This window comes from Balaenoptera borealis, assembly GCF_965194805.1.
Source record: "Balaenoptera borealis genome assembly, chromosome: 3".
Classification (NCBI taxonomy): Eukaryota; Metazoa; Chordata; class Mammalia; order Artiodactyla; family Balaenopteridae; genus Balaenoptera; species Balaenoptera borealis.
In genome coordinates this window covers 161,331,487-161,352,704 of record NC_138866.1, presented here as the reverse complement: position 1 = coordinate 161,352,704, position 21,218 = coordinate 161,331,487, and the positions used below count along the sequence as shown (strand labels likewise).

Sequence of the window (21,218 nt, the reverse complement as noted above, 5' to 3'; positions counted from 1 at the left end):
AGATTTTAGAAGAGCTTGGCCACCACTCTTGATACCATGTTATGTGGTTGTTTTTAAATCTTTTAACTTTATTATCTTTTTATATTATTATTCCAACAGACTGCATGAAAGGCAGTGATCACTAACACAGAACACAACAGGTGCTAACATTCAGCCAGGTTGCTCTCAGAACCCAGGCTGGCGGGCCTGAGCCGCTGACATGCACGCGGGTAGCTCATACACTGCTACCCTCATAGCACAGGCTGCAGGAGAAGTGACAAAGGACAGATGCTCTTGTACCCTTAGAAGCTATTTAATAAATATCATTGAGAAACAAAAAGGAAAAACAAAATCAGCCCTGTGGAGCAAAACCGCCTTAGGTCAACTGAACATCATCTAGTTTATTCAACCAAAAATTGAGAGAGAAGGAAACACAAAAAAAAAAGCAGTTCTTAACACTAGCAGGAAATAAATTTGTACAACAATTCAGTCTGTATAATATGATGAAATAAATCTACAACTTCTCTTATTTTGGTGCTTTGAATTATACATACAAACGACAATTACAGGGACTTGTTCACAAAGCATGGAGGCCTAGGGAAGTCTAACTGAATCCTCCATGGCAATCTGGGAGTGTAACGCGTTGCCCGGAGTGATAGAATTTCCTACACAGAGGCCCACAGCTTTGAACGAATGATTCGCCTACAACATTTTTCTTTTTTTTTTCCTTTTTTTTTTTTTTTTTTCTTTTAATGCATCAATCAAACTGTGACCAGGAAAAGGAAACAAAACTGGCAGTTTGTCCATTTGGATATCAGAACTAGTTTCTTCTTAATTTCCACACTTTATTTTCTCCCATCGTCCTTAAAATGCATGGCGTCCTTCGTGCCTTCCTGACAGAGGCAATAAAGTCTTCTTCTTCCAATGTACAGTATTTCTTACAATATAAGTTATATGCAATGTTTAGCGATTTTTTTTTTTTTTTTCACAGCACTAGAGAGACCCTGTTCAATAGGGAATATGAGTCTGAATGGCTTATTCACAAATGGTATCCAGATTCAGGGAGTGAGAACACAGACACCACAGTGGGTTCCTCTGTCCAAGTGGCAAACATCGTGTTGCTTTCTGCCTGCAAAAACATATAGATCCATCGGGTTTCGGTTTCATGATACTGCTCCTGCGAAAATGCACGTAGAAGGGGCTGGAGGGACTCTCGCCTGGAGATCTTTGAGCATCGAGCAGGGACCCTAACCCATGGCGGTGACCATACTGGAAGGGTGGTGAGGTCCGAAGGAGAGGCTGGAGGGCGGGTGCATCGGCGTGGGTGTGGTCAGCATGTGGCTGGAGTGGCTGAAGGGTGAGATGTGACTGAGGGAAGACATGTGTCTGGAGAGGGCGGCGGGGTTGAACGAGCTGCTCTTGGGGAAGTCCTCCAGCGTGTCGTGCACCTTTTTGCACTTTTTGGATTTGCTAGACATTTTTCGGTTTCTGGTCTGGATGCCTTCCTTCTTCATAGTCAGGGGTCTGTTAATCTAAACAGAGATCAATTTTTTTTTTTTTTTTTACTTTATTTGGCTGGCTCTGAAATAGTGCAGACTTTCACACCCCAACCCGGGTTCCTCTGACTGCCCCAGATCAGGGATCTGCTTTCAGGGGGCCCCTTCCTCCCCACCTTCCTGCCTCCTTCCCAGGGACCCAGGGTCCTGCAGGCTAGGGTTCTGCAGTGGGGGTCTGTCAGCCTCTATCAATTTCAGAAACCAAGAGGCCACAGGTAAGGTGTTCCAAGCAGGGCTTATTCATTATGTTCATCTGCACCAATCATTTGGGGGAAAGTTTGCCTCAGGGAACTTTCTGTCTCCAAGGACCATATTCTAGAAACCCACCCAAGATGGTTGTATTTCTCTGCTAACTAAAATATAATAACTTGGGCTTCCCTGGTGGCGCAGTGGTTGAGAATCTGCCTGCTAATGCAGGGGACACGGGTTCGAGCCCTGGTCTGGGAAGATCCCACATGCCGTGGAGCAACTGGGCCCGTGAGCCACAACTACTGAGCCTGCGCGTCTGGAGCCTGTGCTCCGCAACAGGAGAGGTCGCGATAGTGAGAGGCCCGCGCACCGCGATGAAGAGTGGCCCCCGCTTGCCGCAACTAGAGAAAGCCCTCGCACAGAAACGAAGACCCAACACAGCCATAAATAAATAAATAAATAAATAAATTTTTAAAATAAAATAAAATATAATAACTTGTCTTCTTCCATTAGAATGACCTTAGACTATTTCATGAGCATGGAGGCAACAGAGGGATTTTCAAGGGGGAAATAATATCTTGTCTACTGGTCCAAAATCTGTGTTAGGACTTTGCAAGTACTGCAAGGCAACCGATCTTAAGCGTTTGTCTCTGCCTTGAGAAGCTAGGACTGCTTCCCTCTTCAAAGTAATGTCTGGTTGTCTCTCTTCTAACGAACTTTTCGAAACAAGAGGTGCTGTAAAATCTTCCCCTGAAATGTGTAAGTTCTGGGGTCATAATTTAAGACAAAGTGTCTTTCCAAAACATAAGCTCCTGCCCAGGCCACAGCAACTGTGATGATTGAAAGTTGCGATTTCTACCTGGTCCTGACTATCCACTTTTTACTAGACAAATAGCAAAACAACCAATCCACAAGAATTTAATATCCACTTATGGGGTACAAAGCCCTGTGCTAGCCTGAAAGTACTCTCCTCCTAAAAATCAAAGACCAGGCCTGAAGTTGAGTAAAGAGACAGAGGCAAGCGCTAGTCTTCCGTCTCCGGGGCAGCAGACCAGCACTCTCTTTCTGATAAGCCTCATGTGTTTTGTTTTGAATACACATTTGTTTTAGGGGGGTGGGGAGAAGAATCAAGAGAGGGGATTTGACAAAGCAAACTGAGATCATTCCCCACGAGGAGTCAGAATCAGATTGACCTCAATAGCGGCCATCTGCCCCGCAGAGCAAACCAACGGCACATCTGGCCATGTTTCTGGGGAAATGGGCAAAGGGACTCAAAGAGGGAAGGTCAGGGTCTCAGTCGCTCCTGACTCCTTGGGGAACAAACAACTCCTTCCTCCAGGGTCCTCAAGGGTGGAGGAAGAGGAGATTTCACGGCTCTAGGATCTGCCTGTTTGCTCCAAAAGCTAGAAGGAGATAGTTAAGGAAGAGAGAATCTAGCAGCCAAGAAGGCCAGGCTCCGACAACGCTACTGGGAGCAGCAAACCCACAGCTTCCTGGGCCTGAGCTGGTCACCTGGAGACGGGTACAGAACCACTCCGTGGGACTGACACCTGCTTTCCCCCTTGTGCAGGAAGGCCACGTGAGTGACGATAGAGGACCTAAAAGGTCGTTGCCCAAAGAACATCTCAGGGTTCCTTCCTCAAAGTCATAATCAAGATAAAGATGCAGCTACAGAGGCGATAGGAATCTACTGTCACATCGAATCTCCCCCAAGATACTGCCTAGACACACGGCTCTTTACGCTGATATCTAGATATACAGAGCCAGGTATCTAAATATAATATCTAGTTACACAGATAGCCACACAAAGCCAGATAACTAGTCCCAACACTGATACTGAGATAGGTAGTTATCTACACACCTAGATAAGAAGACAGGAACTAACTTAGGTCGTGCATGGTATCTCGATGGGCAGAACAAAACACAACAAGAGGAGAATGTTAATAGATTATTATCTCTTATTGTTAAATACACAACAAATCCGCCTCCTTCTGTGAATTCTTACTAAACCAGAGAAGGCAGAAGAACCACTCTGGTGGATGAGCACGCTTCTACCTCCCAGCCACTGGGGCCCGACCGTGAAGTCGGGAGCTAATTAAGAATAGGGTGGGGGCTTCCCTGGTGGCGCAGTGGTCTGCCAATGCAGGAGACACGGGTTCGAGCCCTGGTCTGGGAGGATCCCACATGCCGCAGAGCAACTAGGCCCCGTGAGCCACAATTACTGAGCCTGCGCGTCTGGAGCCTGTGCTCCGCAACAGGAGGGGCCGCGACAGTGAGAGGCCCGCGCACCGCGATGAAGACTGGCCCCTGCTTGCCGCAACTGGAGAAAGCCCTCGCACAGAAACGAAGACCCAACACAGCCAAAAATAAATAAATAAATAAATAAATAAATAAATAAATAAATAAATAAATAAAAGAATAGGGTGGGAGTGAGGAGTGAAGAAGTTTCCTTGACCTGTCTTTGATTTAATGAGAAATTCGTATTCTTCAGAAATAGATATTTTTTTAGATTGGACACAATTGACAGCCTATCTCACTGTGGCTGGGTAGTCAAAGAAATTTACAGCTGGTTCATTTCTCATAATTCCTATACTTCTGTGGAAACAGGAAAGAAGTATATATACACACGCAATTCATTACTTTGAACAGAACTTTGGTATATTCTAAAATGAGAAGGTGCTTACTCTCCTCTCCTCCCTATTAGTCCTGAGGTTATTGATCTCCCTGCAAGGCCTTTCGCAATTCAGAAATCCATCCTGGCCCTTCTCCTTCATCAGCCATGTTCCTTACTTCTCTGAGTCATCATTTCTTAAAGTAAAAGGGAAATCAAAATAATTTCTGCCCTGTCTACATCATGGGACTCTTTGAGGCTCAAATGTAATCAAGTAACATGAAAGTTCTTTGCAAAACCATACATTACAACCCCAAAATCATTTTATCAGCTGTACCAACCACTTGGGTAGCTCATAAACCCTAAGGCCCCAAATCTTCCAGATTTTAATCACAAATCTGCTTCTCTCCACGGCAGTGAGCTAGGAAACTCCCCAAAGTGAAAACGGGTCTGGGGTTTCATTGCTGATGAATGTACACAGACCACAGTCTGAGGATGTGTGGGAGAGAAGCGATGGATTGTAGTAAGACCCCAGTTCCGTCAGCGCCGGGCCCCTCCTCTCGAGAGCGGACGGCATACGGGCAGGGAGGTTAGTGTTACGGGGGTCCCCGGGAAACAAATCAACTCATTCCCAAGAAGCACAAAAGGACTAGATTGCTGGGGTCACCCTGGGAAGTTCTCCTGTGATTCAAAAACTCTAACCAAAAAAGCTTCCTCCCCAATTCCCAGGTGTTTCTGGGTAAGATGCGTTGACTGCCAGAATGGTTCTGAGCAAAGCCCTCCGCCTTTCCCCATTCACTCCCAGACATTACCAAAATCAGACTGGTCAAGAGACTTCAGGAGAACCAGACAGAGCCAGAGAGATGATGTGAGAGAGACAGGGAAAGACAGACAGAGACATACAGACAGAGAGAAAATTCTTTCTCTGGGATCAACATAAACTTCTGGCCTCATAAGGGTCATGGCCTGACAGCCAGAGTTGCTGCAGGGAAAAAAAAAAAAAGTAGCTGAAATTTTTTTTTTAAAGGTAAACATATTGCAAAATGGGAGGACCGCCAAATTGAAAGATTAAAAATGACACAGCCAAACCCATGTGACTGACTGACAATTATCATTCTGCTAATGTGATCTAGAAGGAGAAAAGCATTCTTTTCCCTGGTAAGGATAACCTCCGTCGGCTGCTTTGCAAGAGTTCTCCTGGTGAGGACAAAGTCAGCAGATGAAATCTCTCAGCCATTTCATCTCGTATCTTTTATTCAGAGAATCCTTTTAAAATTCACCAAGCCTCTTTACCCCTCAGTAACTGAATCGCCCTGAACTCTTGCGCCGTGCATTACAATCCTATTTACCTTTCTCCTCACTCTCTGGCTCATTCTCTATTTTTTTTTTGCAAAATGTTTAAAAGTCAAGGAAACATCAAAATATGACTGGTGACTTTGGTTTTTCCAAGAGAAAGATTTTTCTCCCCTTAAAAACCCAGACCAGGCCCACCACGCGTACTGTTTCCAATACAAACTAAGGGGCTGGGTCATCCGCTTTAAAGCCTTCAATCTCAGCAAGGCTACGCTGTGCCGAGTCCTTTCCTACACTGGGTCCTATTGCAATGCCTTTTCTGAGCCTTGTCATTGGGCGATTCAAATGGATAACCAACAAGGACCTACTGTAGAGCACAGGGAACTCTACTCAGTATTCTGTAATAACCTAGATGGATAAAGAATCTGAAAAAGAATAGATATAATATATGTATAACTGAACTTTTGCTGTACACCTGAAACTAACACAACATTGTAAATCAACTATACTCCAATAAAATTTTTTTTAAAAAAATCAGAAAGGGGACCAGGGAAGGGGGAAGCTGTGCACAGGGCATCATCCGAAGGGGGCCATTCGGGGTCGGGGCGGGGGTGGTGCCCGGGACACTTACATTGTGCAGCTTGTAGTACAGCCCGCAGGCATTGCAGACAGGGTCTCCATTGGCATTTCTTCTCCAGAGAGTCGTAGTTGTGGTTTGACAGTTTGCACAGGACGTACCTGCCCTTCTTGCTGCTGACTGGGGAGCGGGAAGAGAGGGGAGGATAAAAATCAAAACAAATGTTAAATGGGTTTGCAGAACTACGGAGACCGACTTAAAAAAAATTATCATTGAAATCAAAACTAGCAAGTGGCCCACATGAAAGTAATAAAGATCCCCAGAAGCTGCATCAAGAAGAAAAATACAGCCAATCCACTGGCATAGGAGCAGGTCAGACCATAGTCCGGTGGTCAGCACAGAGCCCGCTGTCCCCTGGGGAAGGATTCGGGAGGATGAGAAAGCCAACACCACCTCACCGACATAACGAGCCCCCCTCCCTCCCCCACAAAGTTTGCCAGATGTTTCATTTTTATGGGTAGCAATTTTGACAACCAGACTGGTTTGGGTACCAGGCTCTCAGTGGCTTCCTTCGCCAGGCCTACAGGAGGTCTTTTTCAAGAGCAACTGCCCAGAAAAGCAGTTCTCAACAAGGATACTGGTCATCACAATAGACCAAGAGCCAAGGAAGAACAAACCCAAGCATCAAAAGCGCTTTCTAGATCCCAAATAAAGAAACGCTGGGGGCTTCCCTGGTGGCGCAGTGGTTGACAATCTGCCTGCCAATGCAGGGGACACGGGTTCGAGCCCTGGTCTGGGAAGATCCCACATGCCATGGAGCAGCTGGGCCCGTGAGCCACAACTACTGAGCCTGCATGTCTGGAGCCTGTGCCCCGCAACGGGAGGGGCCGCGATAGTGAAAGGCCCGCGCACCGCGATGAAGAGCGGTCCCCGCACCGCGATGAGGAGTGGCCCCCGCTTGCCGCAACTAGAGAAAGCCCTCGCACGAACCGAAGACCCAACACAGTCAAAAATAAATAAATAAAGTAGCTATAAGAGCACCCAAGCCCTTACATTAGAAAAAAAAAAAAAAAAAAGAAACGCTGGATGATAAGGAGGGCAGAGTGCTGACAGAATGCGAGAACGTCTGCGCATGTGTGGCTGGCACACACGGGATGGGCCACGGAGAAAGCACCAAGCCAGACATCCTAAGGGAACAAGACCCCAGCCAATCTGCAGGCATCCTAAATGTGCACGGCCCACGTTTTCAGATTTGATCACTCGTGGGGACAGCCATCTTCATCCTCTTTAGGTGGCTTTCAGTTAGTGAGACGAACTGAGAGGAACAAGGAATTTTGCAATCCACCGGGAACACTGGCCCCGCTCCTAACTTCATTTCATTTCACCCTCTTGAAAGTAGGTGCTTCCTATCTGCTGTTCACAGAGCAAAATGGTTACAGGTCAGATGTCAGCCCCAAGCTGAATTTTCATTATTTGATTGTGTCACTGCCTTCATTTCCTTTAAAAGGGAGATTTTTCTTTCGCTTTTCGACACACTTAAATGTATAAGGGGACTGTTTCCTATGTCCATACGTTAAAAAAGAAAACTTCAGCTCAAAAACTTTTGAAAGGAAATGAGGTTGGGTCACTTGTAACCATGTATCTCTCATCTCCTCACATCCCCTTGCAACATAAAAAGAAAATTTCAACTGCAAAATTATTTCGGTCCCTGGGACTTAAAAATATTAGCAAAGACAAGAGAAGGAGTAAGAATTCAGCTGGTCTTTATCTGTGATCAAGAAAATTCTGGGGTTTCCCTGGTGGCGCAGTGGTTGAGAGTCTGCCTGCCAATGCAGGGGACACGGGTTCGGGCCCTGGTCTGGGAAGATCCCACATGCTGCGGAGCAACTGGGCCCGTGAGCCACAACTACTGAGCCTGCGCGTCTGGAGCCTGTGCTCTGCAACAAGAGAGGCCGCGATAATGAGAGGCCCGCGCACCGCGATGAAGAGTGGCCCCCGCTCATCGCAACTGGAGAAAGCCCTTGCACAGCAACGAAGACCCAACACAGCCAAAATAAATAAATAAATAAATAAATAAAAATTAAAAAAAAAAAAAAAAGAAAATTCTGGCATGGTTAGGAAAGCACGGAACAAAAGAACAAGGATCAGGGCGTGCTTTTCCATCAGTATTTTATCCAGCAAGAAGTTGGGCCAAACACCCGAAGAGGTCAGATATTGAAAACCCAGTGGCAATTCTGAACGAACCAAGCTGATTCCTTTCCTTTCAAAGCTACTCAATTGTTCCACAGAGATGCTGCCCCTTCCCACAGGTTTAAATAGCAGAGCTGTGGCTTTTTCCGTTTGTTTGTTTGTTTTTAGTAATTCTTAGTTTCTGTGTTCTGAGGAACTAGAAAGGAAAAACAGCCCTTCTCCCTCATAACTGAGAAGGTTCTACTTTTGAGTTGTCCATTTGGAAAATAATTCACTGCAGTCCAAGAGTGCTGTCTCTTATCCCATATGCCTCTGGTCCACCTGCCTTTATGAAACATGATAATTTAAGACTTAACCGTTGCTCTTGTGTACTCTTGGGAGGAAAATGATATATGAAATCGGTGCTTAAGGATTTTGACAATTACATTATCATATGATTATTATTATAGCCCTGGACTGGTTTTCCCCCTTTAAAACAAATACTTGGATATAATAGACTAATATCTACTCAAGTACCGGATTTCCCAGCCCAACAACTGGGAAGGGATGGTACAAGTGCATAATACCAACCGATAAAATAAGAGTTCCAAATAACCATGCTCATGGTGCAGCCCTTTGCAGTGTATTGAAGGTAACATGAATCCAAACAGGCTTAGACTTTATGAGAATTTATACAGAACGTCTAAGTCACACTGTTTGGGTCACTAGCAGAAGACAAAGTATATTAATAAAGCAAGCTAGTTGTGAGACTTATGAAAATCTTGCAACACTAGGAAAAAAATTCTATGGGTCTTCCCTTCTATTTCCTGCACGAGTTTATTCAGTGTTAGATATGCATCTATAGAAGAGCTAACTACACAGAGGGGGCGGGCGGGGTGGTCTTCAGCAAGTCTGCAAATGTGCAGAGCAAAAGCAGCACACTGGAGAGACAGAGCAGGGAAGCAGGGACAGGAAATATAGGAAAGAACAAAAAGAAAGTTCTAGGTATTCAGAAGTCAAATACATCTATGGGCTAAAAATATAAGTATATATATCCTGAATGGGCCCCGAGTGTCTCTCTGGAGCATGTGAATTCTATGGAACTAAAAATAAAAAAACACCCAGAAGAGGTGAGTAAGAAAGAGAAGGCAGCCTCACATGTGACAGCAAAGGAACTCTAGAATTAAAAGTAATTATTACTCAGAGTTCTAGAGATTTCTTATGAAAGGTGAATGAAGACAAAATTATGTAAAATGCAAGTCCAGCCCTCCTGTACAATCTACCCAGACAGAAGAAACCCCAAGAAAATGTCAAATGTATTCTTGCTCATCAACCAGACAACTACGGGGTCTGACACTTTACTGCTCTCTTTTTCCTTCTTTACTTTTACCTTAAAAAAAAAAAAAAAAAAGTCCAATTATAATGGTACCATGACTTATTTTAACAAGAAGTTTTTTGTTGTTAGTTTTCTTTCTTTTGTTTTTCTTTTCTTTTCTTTTTTTCTCTTTTTTTTTTCCTAAGACCAGGTTTTGAGTGATTCAGAACATTCTTTTGTGGTGCGATCATATTCATTCTGTGCTAACACCTCCAGCCATTTTTTTTTTCAAACACGTCTTGTTCTGATACGTTCAAACATCTTGATGTTTAGGTTGGGGAAGCTGAGTTGTTGTTTATGAGTTATCTCCAGAGCTCAGATATCCGGCAGCTTTTTCCTAGGAAGTTAGCTTTGCACATGAGAGAAAGGAAAAAAAAAAAAGTACCAAAGAGCATGGGGACAAGTCGGGGGAAGGTTGAGAGAGCTGGAGAAGGGGGTAAAGATGAGAAAGAATAAAGCCTAGAGACCTAGGATTGCCAAAAATTAAAGTCATGTGGGCACTGCCATCCCTAGAAAGATTTTCCTTCTTCTGAAGAGGATGTGAAAGGTGTTGATTTGCACTAAAATCTGATGGAGAAGACAAATAATTCTTTAAAAAGAATGCAGAGGATTTGGGAAGGGTCCACCTTAGAATCTGAGGGATGCTGCTTCATCCATTAATTTGCATGGGGAAATTCCCCTCCTCCCCTCTCTACTTGGTGAATCACCACAAAAAGCATTTTGATCTCTTGACTGTGGTTACAGTTATCATTTGCCAAGCCTGCTTTTATTTGTCTGTTACATACACTTGCTATTCAATCTGGCCTGAGATTCCAAAGACAAGTTTGCAAATGAACCTCTCAGGCTAGTTTTCCTTATAAATGCTTGCCAGTGCCAGGTTTTCTCAAGTATTCCTAGGGGTCAAGAGGTTTAAGAAGGGGACAAAGAGGGGGGAGAGAGGAAACTATCACCCGACCGGCAGGAGTTCAAAGGGAAAATAAGACCAGACACTAGGGGAAACCAAGAAGCAGGACAGGAATCACACAGTTTTCCCCACAGGAATTACCTGTGGCAATTCCTCAATTCTTCAGACCAAGGAAGAAGAAAAACTCCATTAAGTCCAATGGCTGCTGTTTGTGAAATTCAGTTAATTAGCCCTGGCACATGAGATCTCATCCGTGGCACTAAGGCAACCCTGAGACTGTAATTACTTCTTAGGAGCCCACTTGTATGACTTCAGAAACAAGTTCTGGGTGGCACCTGGGACACTCCATCCCCGTACTAAATTCCTCTGTGAAACCGTGACTATCAATGCATCTTAAATCAGTCACCCTGGTCCTGTTAAAGCAATCATTCTATCAGTGAAGACATTTAAGATTTGATAACCCAGAAGTCAGCATCCTTAAAAATGTGATAAGTGACTTAAGAACCATGGAGGGGGAGAAAGGTGGCGGGGGTGGTGGGGGGGGTGGACCTTTCTGTATATCTAATTTGAAAAAAAGAAAACAAAGAAGAAAAAAAAAAACTATTCCAAGCAAGCTGATTTTGAGCCGTCCTGCCAATTTCCAGCAGAAAGCTCTTCTTCCTGAAGAGAGGAAGTTAAAGACACAAAATGGAGAGTGTTGGGCCAGTGCTTCCCAAGGACAACTCACCAGCCTGCGCTTGGGTTTGATGAGGGGCCGGTTCTGTCCGTTCATCTTGTGGTAGAGCCCACAGGCATTGCACAGGTAATGCCCTGTTCCATCTCGACGCCACAGTGGGGTAGACGTTGCTCCACAGTTCACACACTCCCTGCCTTCTGGAAGCAAGATCACACATAAGTCACTTATGGAAGGAAAACACACAGAAAAGCTGCCAGCAGAATTAGGGAATGAAAGTTAAATGGAGAACTTTTTCTCTCTTTTTCCTCTTTTGGGGAACTTTCCCAGCTTCCTTGAAGGTGGCTCCTGAGTTGAAAAGAGTTACTGTGTGACCCTTTCATGGCCTAACCATTCCCCGTGTACACACACACACACACACACACACACACACACACACACACGGCTCCCAGCCCAAGAAACAGCATAGGAATCAGTAGCAGCAGAACCTCGTCCTGGGCCTGCCTGACTTGATGGGGAAGGTCAGGCAGAGCCAAGGAGGAAGGCGAATTTCAACTTGAAACGATTCCCTGAGAAAACCCTGAGCCCCAGACGATGGCGAAAGCACAACATTCCATTTCGCTTCCCTCAGAGGAAAACCAAGATGACCCATTATCGTCACCAGGTCTGTCTATGCGGATTGATTAAATAATGAAGATTAGGATGGGGCCAAAGGAGAGATTCAACGATAGGTAGATAGAGAAACAGATAATCAACAGATGAACAGATGGATCAATCGGCTGATTGATTCTAGCACCGAGGGCCTTAGATTTTACTTCCAATAAAACTGTAAATGTCCCTGGCGGGCAAGGAATAGATGAAGACCCAGCAGGGTCCACTCATTCAGTCCCCCATCATCTTTTTTACTCTCTAGAAAAAAACCAAGGTTTTCTGTGGTTTTCCAGCCACTGAGACCCCAGTCTGAAGGCTGGAGGGAAAGGTAGAGCAATCCTGAAGGCAAGGAAGCTGGAGGTGGGGAGGGAGGGAAACAGCGAGGGGGCGTGTTGGGAGGGGCAGAGGGAGGAGAAGATCAGGAGAAGAGGCCGGTTTATGGGGGGAGGGCAGTGGGGAGGCCCTTGGGTTGGCTCATTAACCAAGACTTGCCTGCAGTTGCTCTTTTTCCAAAAAAAACAAACAAACAAAATCAACAAAAAACCGGCCAGGCCGGGTTGAAACAGCACTCACTCCAGGGGCTGGAGAGTGACGGGACCCACCTCCAGAGGGAAAGCCCTGGGAGAGAATCCCTCCAGATACTATTTTAGGAGGAGGGGAGTTCGCTCACAGAGTTCTTCTCAACTTCCTCGGGAGGAAGAAGAGCAGGACGGTTGCTGGGAGAACTTGCCCCGCTCCTGGGCGGCCTCGTTCTCCTGGCAAGGACGCACCAGCTTCACTGCCAACCGAGAGGGACCCAGGAGGAGCCCCCGACCCTGCAGGGCCAGTGGCTTCACCAGAGCTGGTGCCCCCAAGAAGAGGAGTCAGGAAAGGGTCTTTAGGGTGCAGGGAAGGGCCTTGGGGATGGTAGGAGAGAAAGATGAGCCCCTACCAGTTGTTTTAAGAGGTTAATCAGCTGACCCCAAACTACCAGGAAGAAGGGAGGAAGGGTGGAGGAAGGGAACCCGCAGGCAGGACGCTAGGGAATCTTGACTCCCCACGAGGAGGGCAAGGCCAGCCCAGGGCCTGGGGACCTGCTCAGATTTAGGAAACCCCCAGACCAAGTATGAGGGTGGCAGGGAATTTACACCCCTTAGCCTGGGCTTTTCCCCAGGGACAGGCTCTCAAAAAAAAAAAAAAAAAAAAAAAAAAAATGTTAAGGAGTTGAGAGATTTCAATTTCTTGCTCCAAATTCCAAAAGGTTCTTAACCCGGGGTCTACAGAGAGCCTTCCAAGAACCCCTGAGATTATCCACAGAAACGTGGCCCTCACGGGCCAGGAGCATTTGCTAGGCACCCAGCAGCTCTGAGTAGGCTCTGGGCTGAATCACATCCAGATTCCTCTCCTTTGGGGTCACAAGCCTTCGGGATGGGGCTGCTGAAGGTGGGAGAGGCACGGGGAGGAGGAGAGGGCGAGTGGGTGAGGAGGTGTGGCCGCAGGCATAGCCAGGGCCCTGCAGTCCTTGTGCCCCCGGTGGGCGCTGCGTCAGCCTCTTCTGGGGACACTGGCCTGGCCTGGCACGCTCCCCATCCTGCGCAGACAGGGGCCTCGGGCTCCCAGCCGTTTTGTCCCAGACCTCTGGGGGGTTTCTCGGGCTCCAAATCCCCTCCATCCCCGGCAGCTCGGGCTGGACTGCCCCGCTCCTGGGCACCTGGGCCGGGGGATCTCCCTGCCTGACACGATTAGTCTGATTTCCTTTCCTTTGTCAGCCAGTGGGGAGGATAACAGCTTCCTTTTCCGAGGGACCTTGAAAGCCAGCAACAGTTGCCTCTCCAGCAATTGCACATTAGAGCAATTTTCTGTCTTGATTCACTCGGCAAGTTTGCGATTGCCTTGCGTGGCTTTTTCTTATTTTATTTTATTTTTTTCCTCTCCTTGTTGCCTCTCATCTGTGACTTCAGCAAACAACCAGTTTTCCTAATGGAGGCCCTGACTGTCTCCTGCTTTCTTTCTCCTCGCTCACCGCCTGCTGTGAGCTGCTCAGACAGACACCTCGCTCTTAGGTGACAACCACAGCGCCGGGAGGCCTCCTAACCCTCAACAGCCATTTTCAAACACCCCTTGGCCTCCGACTGAAATCCTGAAACTGAGGCTGGACTGAAGGAGTAGGGGAGGCTGCAGAGAAAAAGGGGGAGCTGGATACCCACCGCGGAGGGAGGGGGGAGCTAAGAAATGGTCCCCCCCCACACACACACAAAAGGCTTGGTGTCTTGTTTGCAAAGACACATCTCAGCCCGGACAGCCCGGGCGTTAAAAAAGCAATAGGTGCTCTAAACCACAGCTCAACCGTTTCTCCAAAATGCGACAACCCTCCCTTCTCTGGGCTCCTCCTTCAGATGATAGCAAAGAAGAGGTTAAAGGAAAAAAAAAAAGAAAAGCAACCAGCAACCACTAAAACCAAGAGAATCCCCTTCTCAGGAATTCCCACTCCTTCCACCCTCTTCACGGAGCCTCGACACTTGCCCCGCACGCTCCGCGTTCCCCAAAGTCCCAGCTCCCTCGCCGCCCAGGTGTGCTACTCTGGGTTTTTTTGACTGTGAGAAAGGAATAAGGAGGAGGAAGTCAAGACCCAAATTTAAACTGGCTCCTCTCCTCTCCAAAAAAATAAAAGAAAATAGGTATATAGGTACCCCTGGTTCTGGTTTAGGGAAACCGCAGCCCTCGCCCTCACCCCTCCCCAAATGTCCCAGTCTCCAGGGAAGAGACAGAAAAGCCAGACAAACCCGAAGGCAGAAGGTGTGGACGGAGGGGGAGAGATCAAATGCGGAAATGAGGGCAGAGGACGAGAGGCATTTGGAAAAGTCACTCTGTCCCCTCCCTACACAAACCACCACCCCAGCCTCAGAGACCACAATCTGGCCCCCAACTTTTCAGCCCTACCAGAAAAGAGAACTTCCCCAAAAAAATCCCACCCCGACTTCAAAATGGACAGGTTGTTCTCTTACTGCCATCAGCCTCGGAGCCTGGACCGAGCCCCCTGCACCCCGCCCCCGCTTTTGTGAGCAGATCTGTACCCCGCTTCCTGGGGACCCTCCGCTCGCCGAGGCAGCCAGCCCACTTTCCTGCCCTGTTCTCCCTTCCCCTTGCTTTCTCTTCGGCTCCACCAGCGAGCCTACCTCCCTCTCCCTCTGCCGACTTTCATGTATTGAACACGCAGGTCTGAGTTTTCTGTCAGCCTAACCGCATCCGGGCTCTATTAAAGTTCCTGGCTCGGGATAAACAATGCAACTGTCGCGTGCAGCAGTCTGAAAATAATTGGATTAGCTAAAACATATCAACTAAATAGAGACAGTCCTGCCCAGGCAGTCGGAGTGAATGTCACCCTGGAAAAAAACCCTGGAAACTGATCTCATGGTCACTGGGCACCCAGAGCCCTCCCTCGGAAGTTTTCTAAACCCGGGTTTTGCAGGCTCTGTTTCAAGACTGGTTGTCTCATCCAGCAAAGACAAGTGATTTCCACCACTTCTGTGTATACAGAGTCTCTACAGAGAGAGGGCAGAGGGTAGCCAGTTGGGACAGACCAGGACGGAGACGCCCACCCTGAAATGGACACCCCCAAGGAGACATGACAATCTTCCCCAAACCACCTCAAAAAATACAGTGAAATCTCATCTCAGAGACTCCCCGACTCTGATTCAGCTGCTTCGACATTGGTGGTGGTTATTTTATTTTTAAAGCATAAATACTTTGTGTGGGCTTTACTGTTTCTTTTCATGCCAGCCTCTACACCAAGAGAATAAAAATGCTGCTCGCTTTTAGCTGGGGTGTGCTTTTCTGAGGGAGAATGGGCAGAGGAAGCAGAGACATACCTGGGGAATCTTTTTCCATCCTTCCTAACCCCTCTAGCTTCAGATCAGTCGGGAAGTAGGTCGTAAGATGACTTCCTTCCCCTGCCTGAGCTCCCAGCACTAAAAGATACTGCAGGTAACTAGCCTTTCTGACTTCCATTGAACTGCCTCCTCAGGGCAGAGCCCATCTCTCTACCCAGAAGTCAGGATGGGAGACTTCTTTTCCACGCAGAGAATGTGTGTCCTATCTTTGCCACGGTCCCGCCCCCGGCGAAAAATATACACACGCTTTATTTGTACATGTCTGTGTAAAGGGCTGTCCTCTGGTGACTGTATGACCCCCTCTGAGCTGAGCGGAGGGGAACGGTCAGGACATAGAGGCCAGGGGGGTCAGAGGAGGGACCTGTGTTTGTTTGGGTTTCAGGAGGTTTCGTTTTAGCATTAAACACTAAAGATTTATTCCCTCCCCTTGCATTTGCGCTTGGAAACTGACTAAAGGTTACTGCCAGCACCCAGAAGTTCCTTGGCAGGACAGGCAGGAGATGGGGGTCTGTTTTTGTTTGTCTTTTTCCTTCCCCAGCTCTTGGGGTTGGCTTTTCAATCAGATCTCACTTGCCCTCTGCTCTGAAGACAGGAATGAGATAGGACACACCTCATTCTTTCCCCGCTGGAAGAATGGGAAGATATTAAATCTCGAAGGGTCTGAACTGCCACCCAGCTCCCGGGAGGGGCCGGAGGGAACGCTCTAGTCCCTGTCCCGGATTTTGGAGCAGGGAAGGGGACGAGGGGAAAGGTCTCGAGGGGAGAGAAGGTTCCTACCTGTGCTGGATCTGGCCTTGGGCCTCGACTTGCATCCGAAGCCGGTGGGGGAGCCCCCGAGCAGGCTGCTGGGCGGGAAGAGTCCGGAGCTGTACTCGGGAACGTAGGGCGGGTAGGTGGTGATGGGGTGGTGGGCTGAGGCCGCCGCCCCTCCCAGGGTGGTCATGCTGCTGCGGGGATGCGCCGACTCGAGCTTCATGCTGTCGGGCAGAGGCACCTGGTACTTGATGCACTCCTTCTCGTCCTGGCGGCCCGAGCCGGCTGAGCCCGGGGTGGACAGGGACGGGTCCGGGGAGACGTCCTTCGGCGGGGTGGGCGGAAAGGTGAAGAGGTGCGGGCTGGAGTGGCCCGCCGACAGGGACGAGGACGAGGCTGGGGGGTACACCGACAGGGGCCCCGGGGAGCCGTGGTGGATGGACGTCTTGGAGAAGGGGCTGAGGTTCCAGGGCGAAGCGGTGTGGTGGCCGCCCAGCGCCTTGCCGCCGTCCAGCCAGGGCAGGGATCCGTGCAGCAGAGGCGGCCGGCACACCTGGCTCCCTGCGTGGGTAAAGGGGAAGGCCCGGGAGAGAGACAGGCGAGTGAGAGTAGCCCCCAGAGGCCTTCAGGCACCTGGGCATCCTCGCCCTCCACCCCAGCCTCCCTAGCAAGACAATCCCCACACACACCGGACCTCACACTCCCTGATCCTGGGGGCCCCAGCAGTACCTGGGCCAGCACACCCCCTTCACCCCTATCTCCCCACCAATGTCCCATCAAATCCAGGGAATTAAGGGCCTGTGTCTGACACCCAAGAGGTGCTGTCATGGAGCGAGAAGGGCCCTGGCTTCCTTGGCCTCTCCAGATACACTTTCTGAATCACAGCCCTGAGGTCCCTCTCTGGAACCTGACTTGATTTATTGGTTTCCTTCAATGGCCCAGCGGCCCCCAGCCCAGACCTAATCCCAGGCAGCCTGATAAGAGGGTGGGCTGGGAAGGATGAGGCCTGAAGGGGTGAGCCCAGCCATACAACCGCTCAAAACCAGGAGAACACACGGACCCTAAGAGAGGCCCAGCTGCAGAGCCAGCTCCCCACGCCCAGAGCAGGGAGAGGGCTTGGAAGAGAGGAGAGGGAGCATTTTAGGGTTACTTGCACGTAACCCCACTTCACTGCTTGCTCGTATTTGGCCAGGCCTGGAATGGGATTTGCAGGGAAGTGAACTGCTCAAGCTGTCGGAGAAAGTTTCCAAGGCTGGACTCTAGGATGGCACTTTTATCTGCCGTTCTCACCCTCCCAAATCCTACTGGAAAAAAATAAAACAGGCCCATATGCCCCCAGAGTTATGATTCCACCAGTGCAATATGTGAATTTTCACCTGAGCCCCTGAGACACAAAATTCCAGTTTCTGTGTCTATTTCACTCACACACAGAGTAAATAGAGCTGTCGTTTGAAATGCAGAGTTTTAAGGCAGCTGTAACTCAGACCAGAAGAGGCTCTGAGAAGGGTAAGTTTAAACGGCAAGTACAAATCCACACACTTATTGATCTTTTAATCCAGTACCTGTCTCAGCATTTGACATTCTATTTAACCATTAAGAACAATACCGAAACTAAAATCTTAAGAGAAAGGAAGGGGAGGGGAGTCGAGGGGGAAGGAGAGCTCTCCGAACACCAAGGGTCAAGCTTCACATTATGCAGGAAGTAGTATAGTAAATAATATTAAGGCTGCATCTACCGCATTTCCACTTAACTGCTGATCTGCACAGAACAAGGGCAAAGAGCGCCCCATCCGCAGAAACAATTGTTTGAAACCTGGTGACAGCAGGGAGGAGAACGCCTGCTGCCCTAGGGGCTCTGTCATCGGCCCCAACCCCGGGATCTAAGTCGGGGAACCAGGGCAGACCTCAACTGAGATCGCCTCACAGTTCCTCCGCCTGAAATGTTGCAATTTCTTCTTTGGGAACACGCTTACAGATGGAAAGCCTTAAGAGCTTTTTCCCCCCAACTACATAGAGCTGGGTTTCTCTCTACCATTTCAGAACTCTCCTGAACTCCTCAAGGTGAAAGAGAAAGAAAAAAAAGAAAGAAAGAAAGGAAGAAAAGAAAAAGCAACTGGAATCGCTCCTCCATAAAAGGAAACCCTGATGGATCCCAGATCTTCTTTGGGAGCCTAATGGGTCTGTTGTAGGGCCGAAGGAGAGAGCAAGGCAAGAGTTGCAGGGAGCAGGCAATGAGACAACCAAAAAGTGTAGACGGAGGAAAATTCCGTGCAGCCGGGAATCTAGGAAACCCCAAATGTCTCAAACTTAAGACGGGAATCTTTCCACCAAAACCCGGTCAAGCACCAGACTTCCCTTCCTCAGAGCCTAGAGGTAGGAGATGTGCCTAAAAACCAAATGCACTAGCTTTGGGGAAAGGCCGAAACACAGCGGTGGGAATAAATACGTTTCTCGGGCCTTTCTGGAAATGTGCCGGAGAAACATACCGAGGCACGCCGGCAGAAGCCCCAGAGAGAGAACCACGGGATAACTGGGGGAGCGAAGCCCCTAGAAAGAACCCAGCCCCAGCCAGGTTTGGCCGGCACCGGATGCCCGGTCGGGGGAGCGGTGGCCGGTGGAGGCAGAGGCTCGGCTCCCGGCGCCCGGGATCTCCGAGGCCCCCGAACCAGCGGCCGCGCGGGGAGAGAGGGTTGCAGCGCGGCGCCCGCCAGGTGAGCGCCAGGCCCCGGGGACCGCAGTGGCGCAGAGGCGCCTGCTGCGACTGTTTTGAAAAACAGACTCTCGCGACGATCGAGACGCCTTCCTCGCCCATTTCCGGGCCCCAGTTTTTTTGTTGTTGTTGTTTTTTTTAATGAAGCAGCAACGGCACTTGGGGGCTTTGGCCGGGTATCCCCACCCCCTGGTCCCTCCCTGCCTCTCCGACCCGAGAGAGCCGGGACAGTTGGACGGAGGTCCCCGCACCCGGGGCGGACTCACCGTGGTGGGTCGGAGGGTACCTCTGCACGGTGGCCCTCACCGAGTTTCCATAGTAGGACGGGACGTGGTTGCCTTGACCGTCAATGTTAAAAAGTACATCCACCTCCTCCGGCAGGGGGTACTGCGCCGGGTCCATGTAGGAGTGGCCGAGGCCCGGGTGGTGCGTGTCCGGATGCTGCCCGTTGAGGACCGCGGGGTGGTGGTGGCTCACCCAGCGCGGCTGGTCCGCCGTCACCTCCATGGCCCCGGCTGTGCTCTCGCCCTCTCGCCGGGCCCGGAACCCGCGCGCTGAGAGGGAGGGCGGTCGGGCTGGGAGGTCGGGGGCTACGAGGCTCTGCAGGTGCTCCTGCCGTCGGAGGGGTGGGGGTCGTTTAAAGATTTGTTTTCAGTTGGGAAATGGGAAAGCTAGGAAGGAAAGGTGAGCAAATGAGATTTTTTTTTTTTTAATCTTTGCCGGGTAGTTTAGCGAAAAGAAGAGAAAGAAAAAAGAAATTCCAAAAATTACGTATGGGAGTATAAAGGGGGACCAAATTGTAAAAGGGGGGCGAAGACTGGCTGGAATTCTGCAAGTGAGGCTCCTCTGCACCGGGGGCTACTCGACGACTCCAAGACTGAGTCTCTCCCGGGTCACCTGCAAAGGAGAGAAGGGGAGACCTGGATGAGGTCCTAAGTACTTAGCACCTGAGTTTATGAAGTGGCACCACCTCCCCCCGAGCCGCCCGGCCCCGCGCCCGCGCCCCCGGGACACGCACACACGACGCACACACGCGCGCACACGCGCACGCCCCCTCCGGAGGTCGGAAAACCGGGAGGCAGCGGGGGACTGAATGACTCCCAAATACATCCCCAGCAGCCTGGCTCTCCCGGGAACCCGGGACTGACTGAGCGGTTCCAACTTGGACGACAACTCCCTCCCTCCAGGGACCCAGGTCCCAGGACCTACTTTCCAGCCTCCAGAAACTCTCCAAAAGAGGAGGGTTGAGTTTTCAATGTTTTAAAGTCCTCCCAAATGGAGAGAGAAAACAAATCAAACTTAAAAAAAAAAAAAAAAAGTCGCCAGTACCAACCTGGGTAGCGAGGAGCAGAGAGGAGGAGGAGGAGGCGTGTGACCTGGGAGAGCAGAAACTGCCCGGTCAGATTGCGTGGCTCGCTCTGTCTCGCGCTCTCTCCGTCTCTCTCTTTTTTCCTCTCTCTCTCTCTCTCTCCCTCTCTCAGTATTTTTTTTTTTTTTTCTTTTTTACAGGGAATGCATTCTTTCTGAAAGTATCAAGACGGCGCCAGGCAGCTCAGTGTTCGCAGACAGCTGTGGCGCGACGGAACTTAAGGAGGTTCTAGTGTCATCCGCGCCGACGGGGGAGGAGCCTGGCTCTGGCGAGGAGGGGACAGGATCACCAGCACAAGGAAACTGCAACCCAAACCCGCTCAGGACTTCACCGCCCCCCCCACCCCCGCCTCTCCTCCCGCCCCTCCACTGACCGGAAAGGGGCGCCGCGGAGGGCGGCCAGGGCGGAGGGGCGGCGGGGCGGGTGGGCGAGGCGCACCCGGGTTCGGGGCGGAGGGGGCGGGCCGGAGGGAATTCGCGCTCTGGCCCTTTAAATGTGGCTCCAGCTCCTGCCAATTCATTCCGGCTCGGTAGGTTATTC

At 49.6% G+C, this 21,218-nt stretch overlaps 1 protein-coding gene across 5 annotated transcripts in view; it reads right to left on the bottom strand.

The window, feature by feature from the left end:
- Nucleotides 1-360: 360 nt before the first annotated feature.
- GATA3 (GATA binding protein 3) overlaps nt 361-21,218 on the bottom strand; it is a 29,815-nt gene continuing 8,957 nt past the window's right edge. The window contains exons 1-6 of one of the 5 annotated variants that reach the window (XM_082387173.1): nt 20,643-20,820; nt 19,576-20,206; nt 16,624-17,160; nt 11,381-11,526; nt 6,260-6,385; nt 361-1,511 (exon numbers count right to left, since the gene is read on the bottom strand). In XM_082387173.1, coding sequence (XP_082243299.1) covers nt 1,227-1,511; nt 6,260-6,385; nt 11,381-11,526; nt 16,624-17,160; nt 19,576-19,816 — 1,335 coding nt within the window. In that variant the 5' untranslated portion in view covers nt 19,817-20,206; nt 20,643-20,820 and the 3' untranslated portion in view covers nt 361-1,226. Of the gene's footprint in view, nt 1,512-6,259; nt 6,386-11,380; nt 11,527-16,623; nt 17,161-19,575; nt 20,207-20,327; nt 20,467-20,518; nt 20,542-20,642; nt 20,821-21,218 lie in introns of those variants that run through there. The other 4 variants (XM_082387177.1, XM_082387176.1, XM_082387175.1 and 1 more) reach the window with 4 other exon arrangements.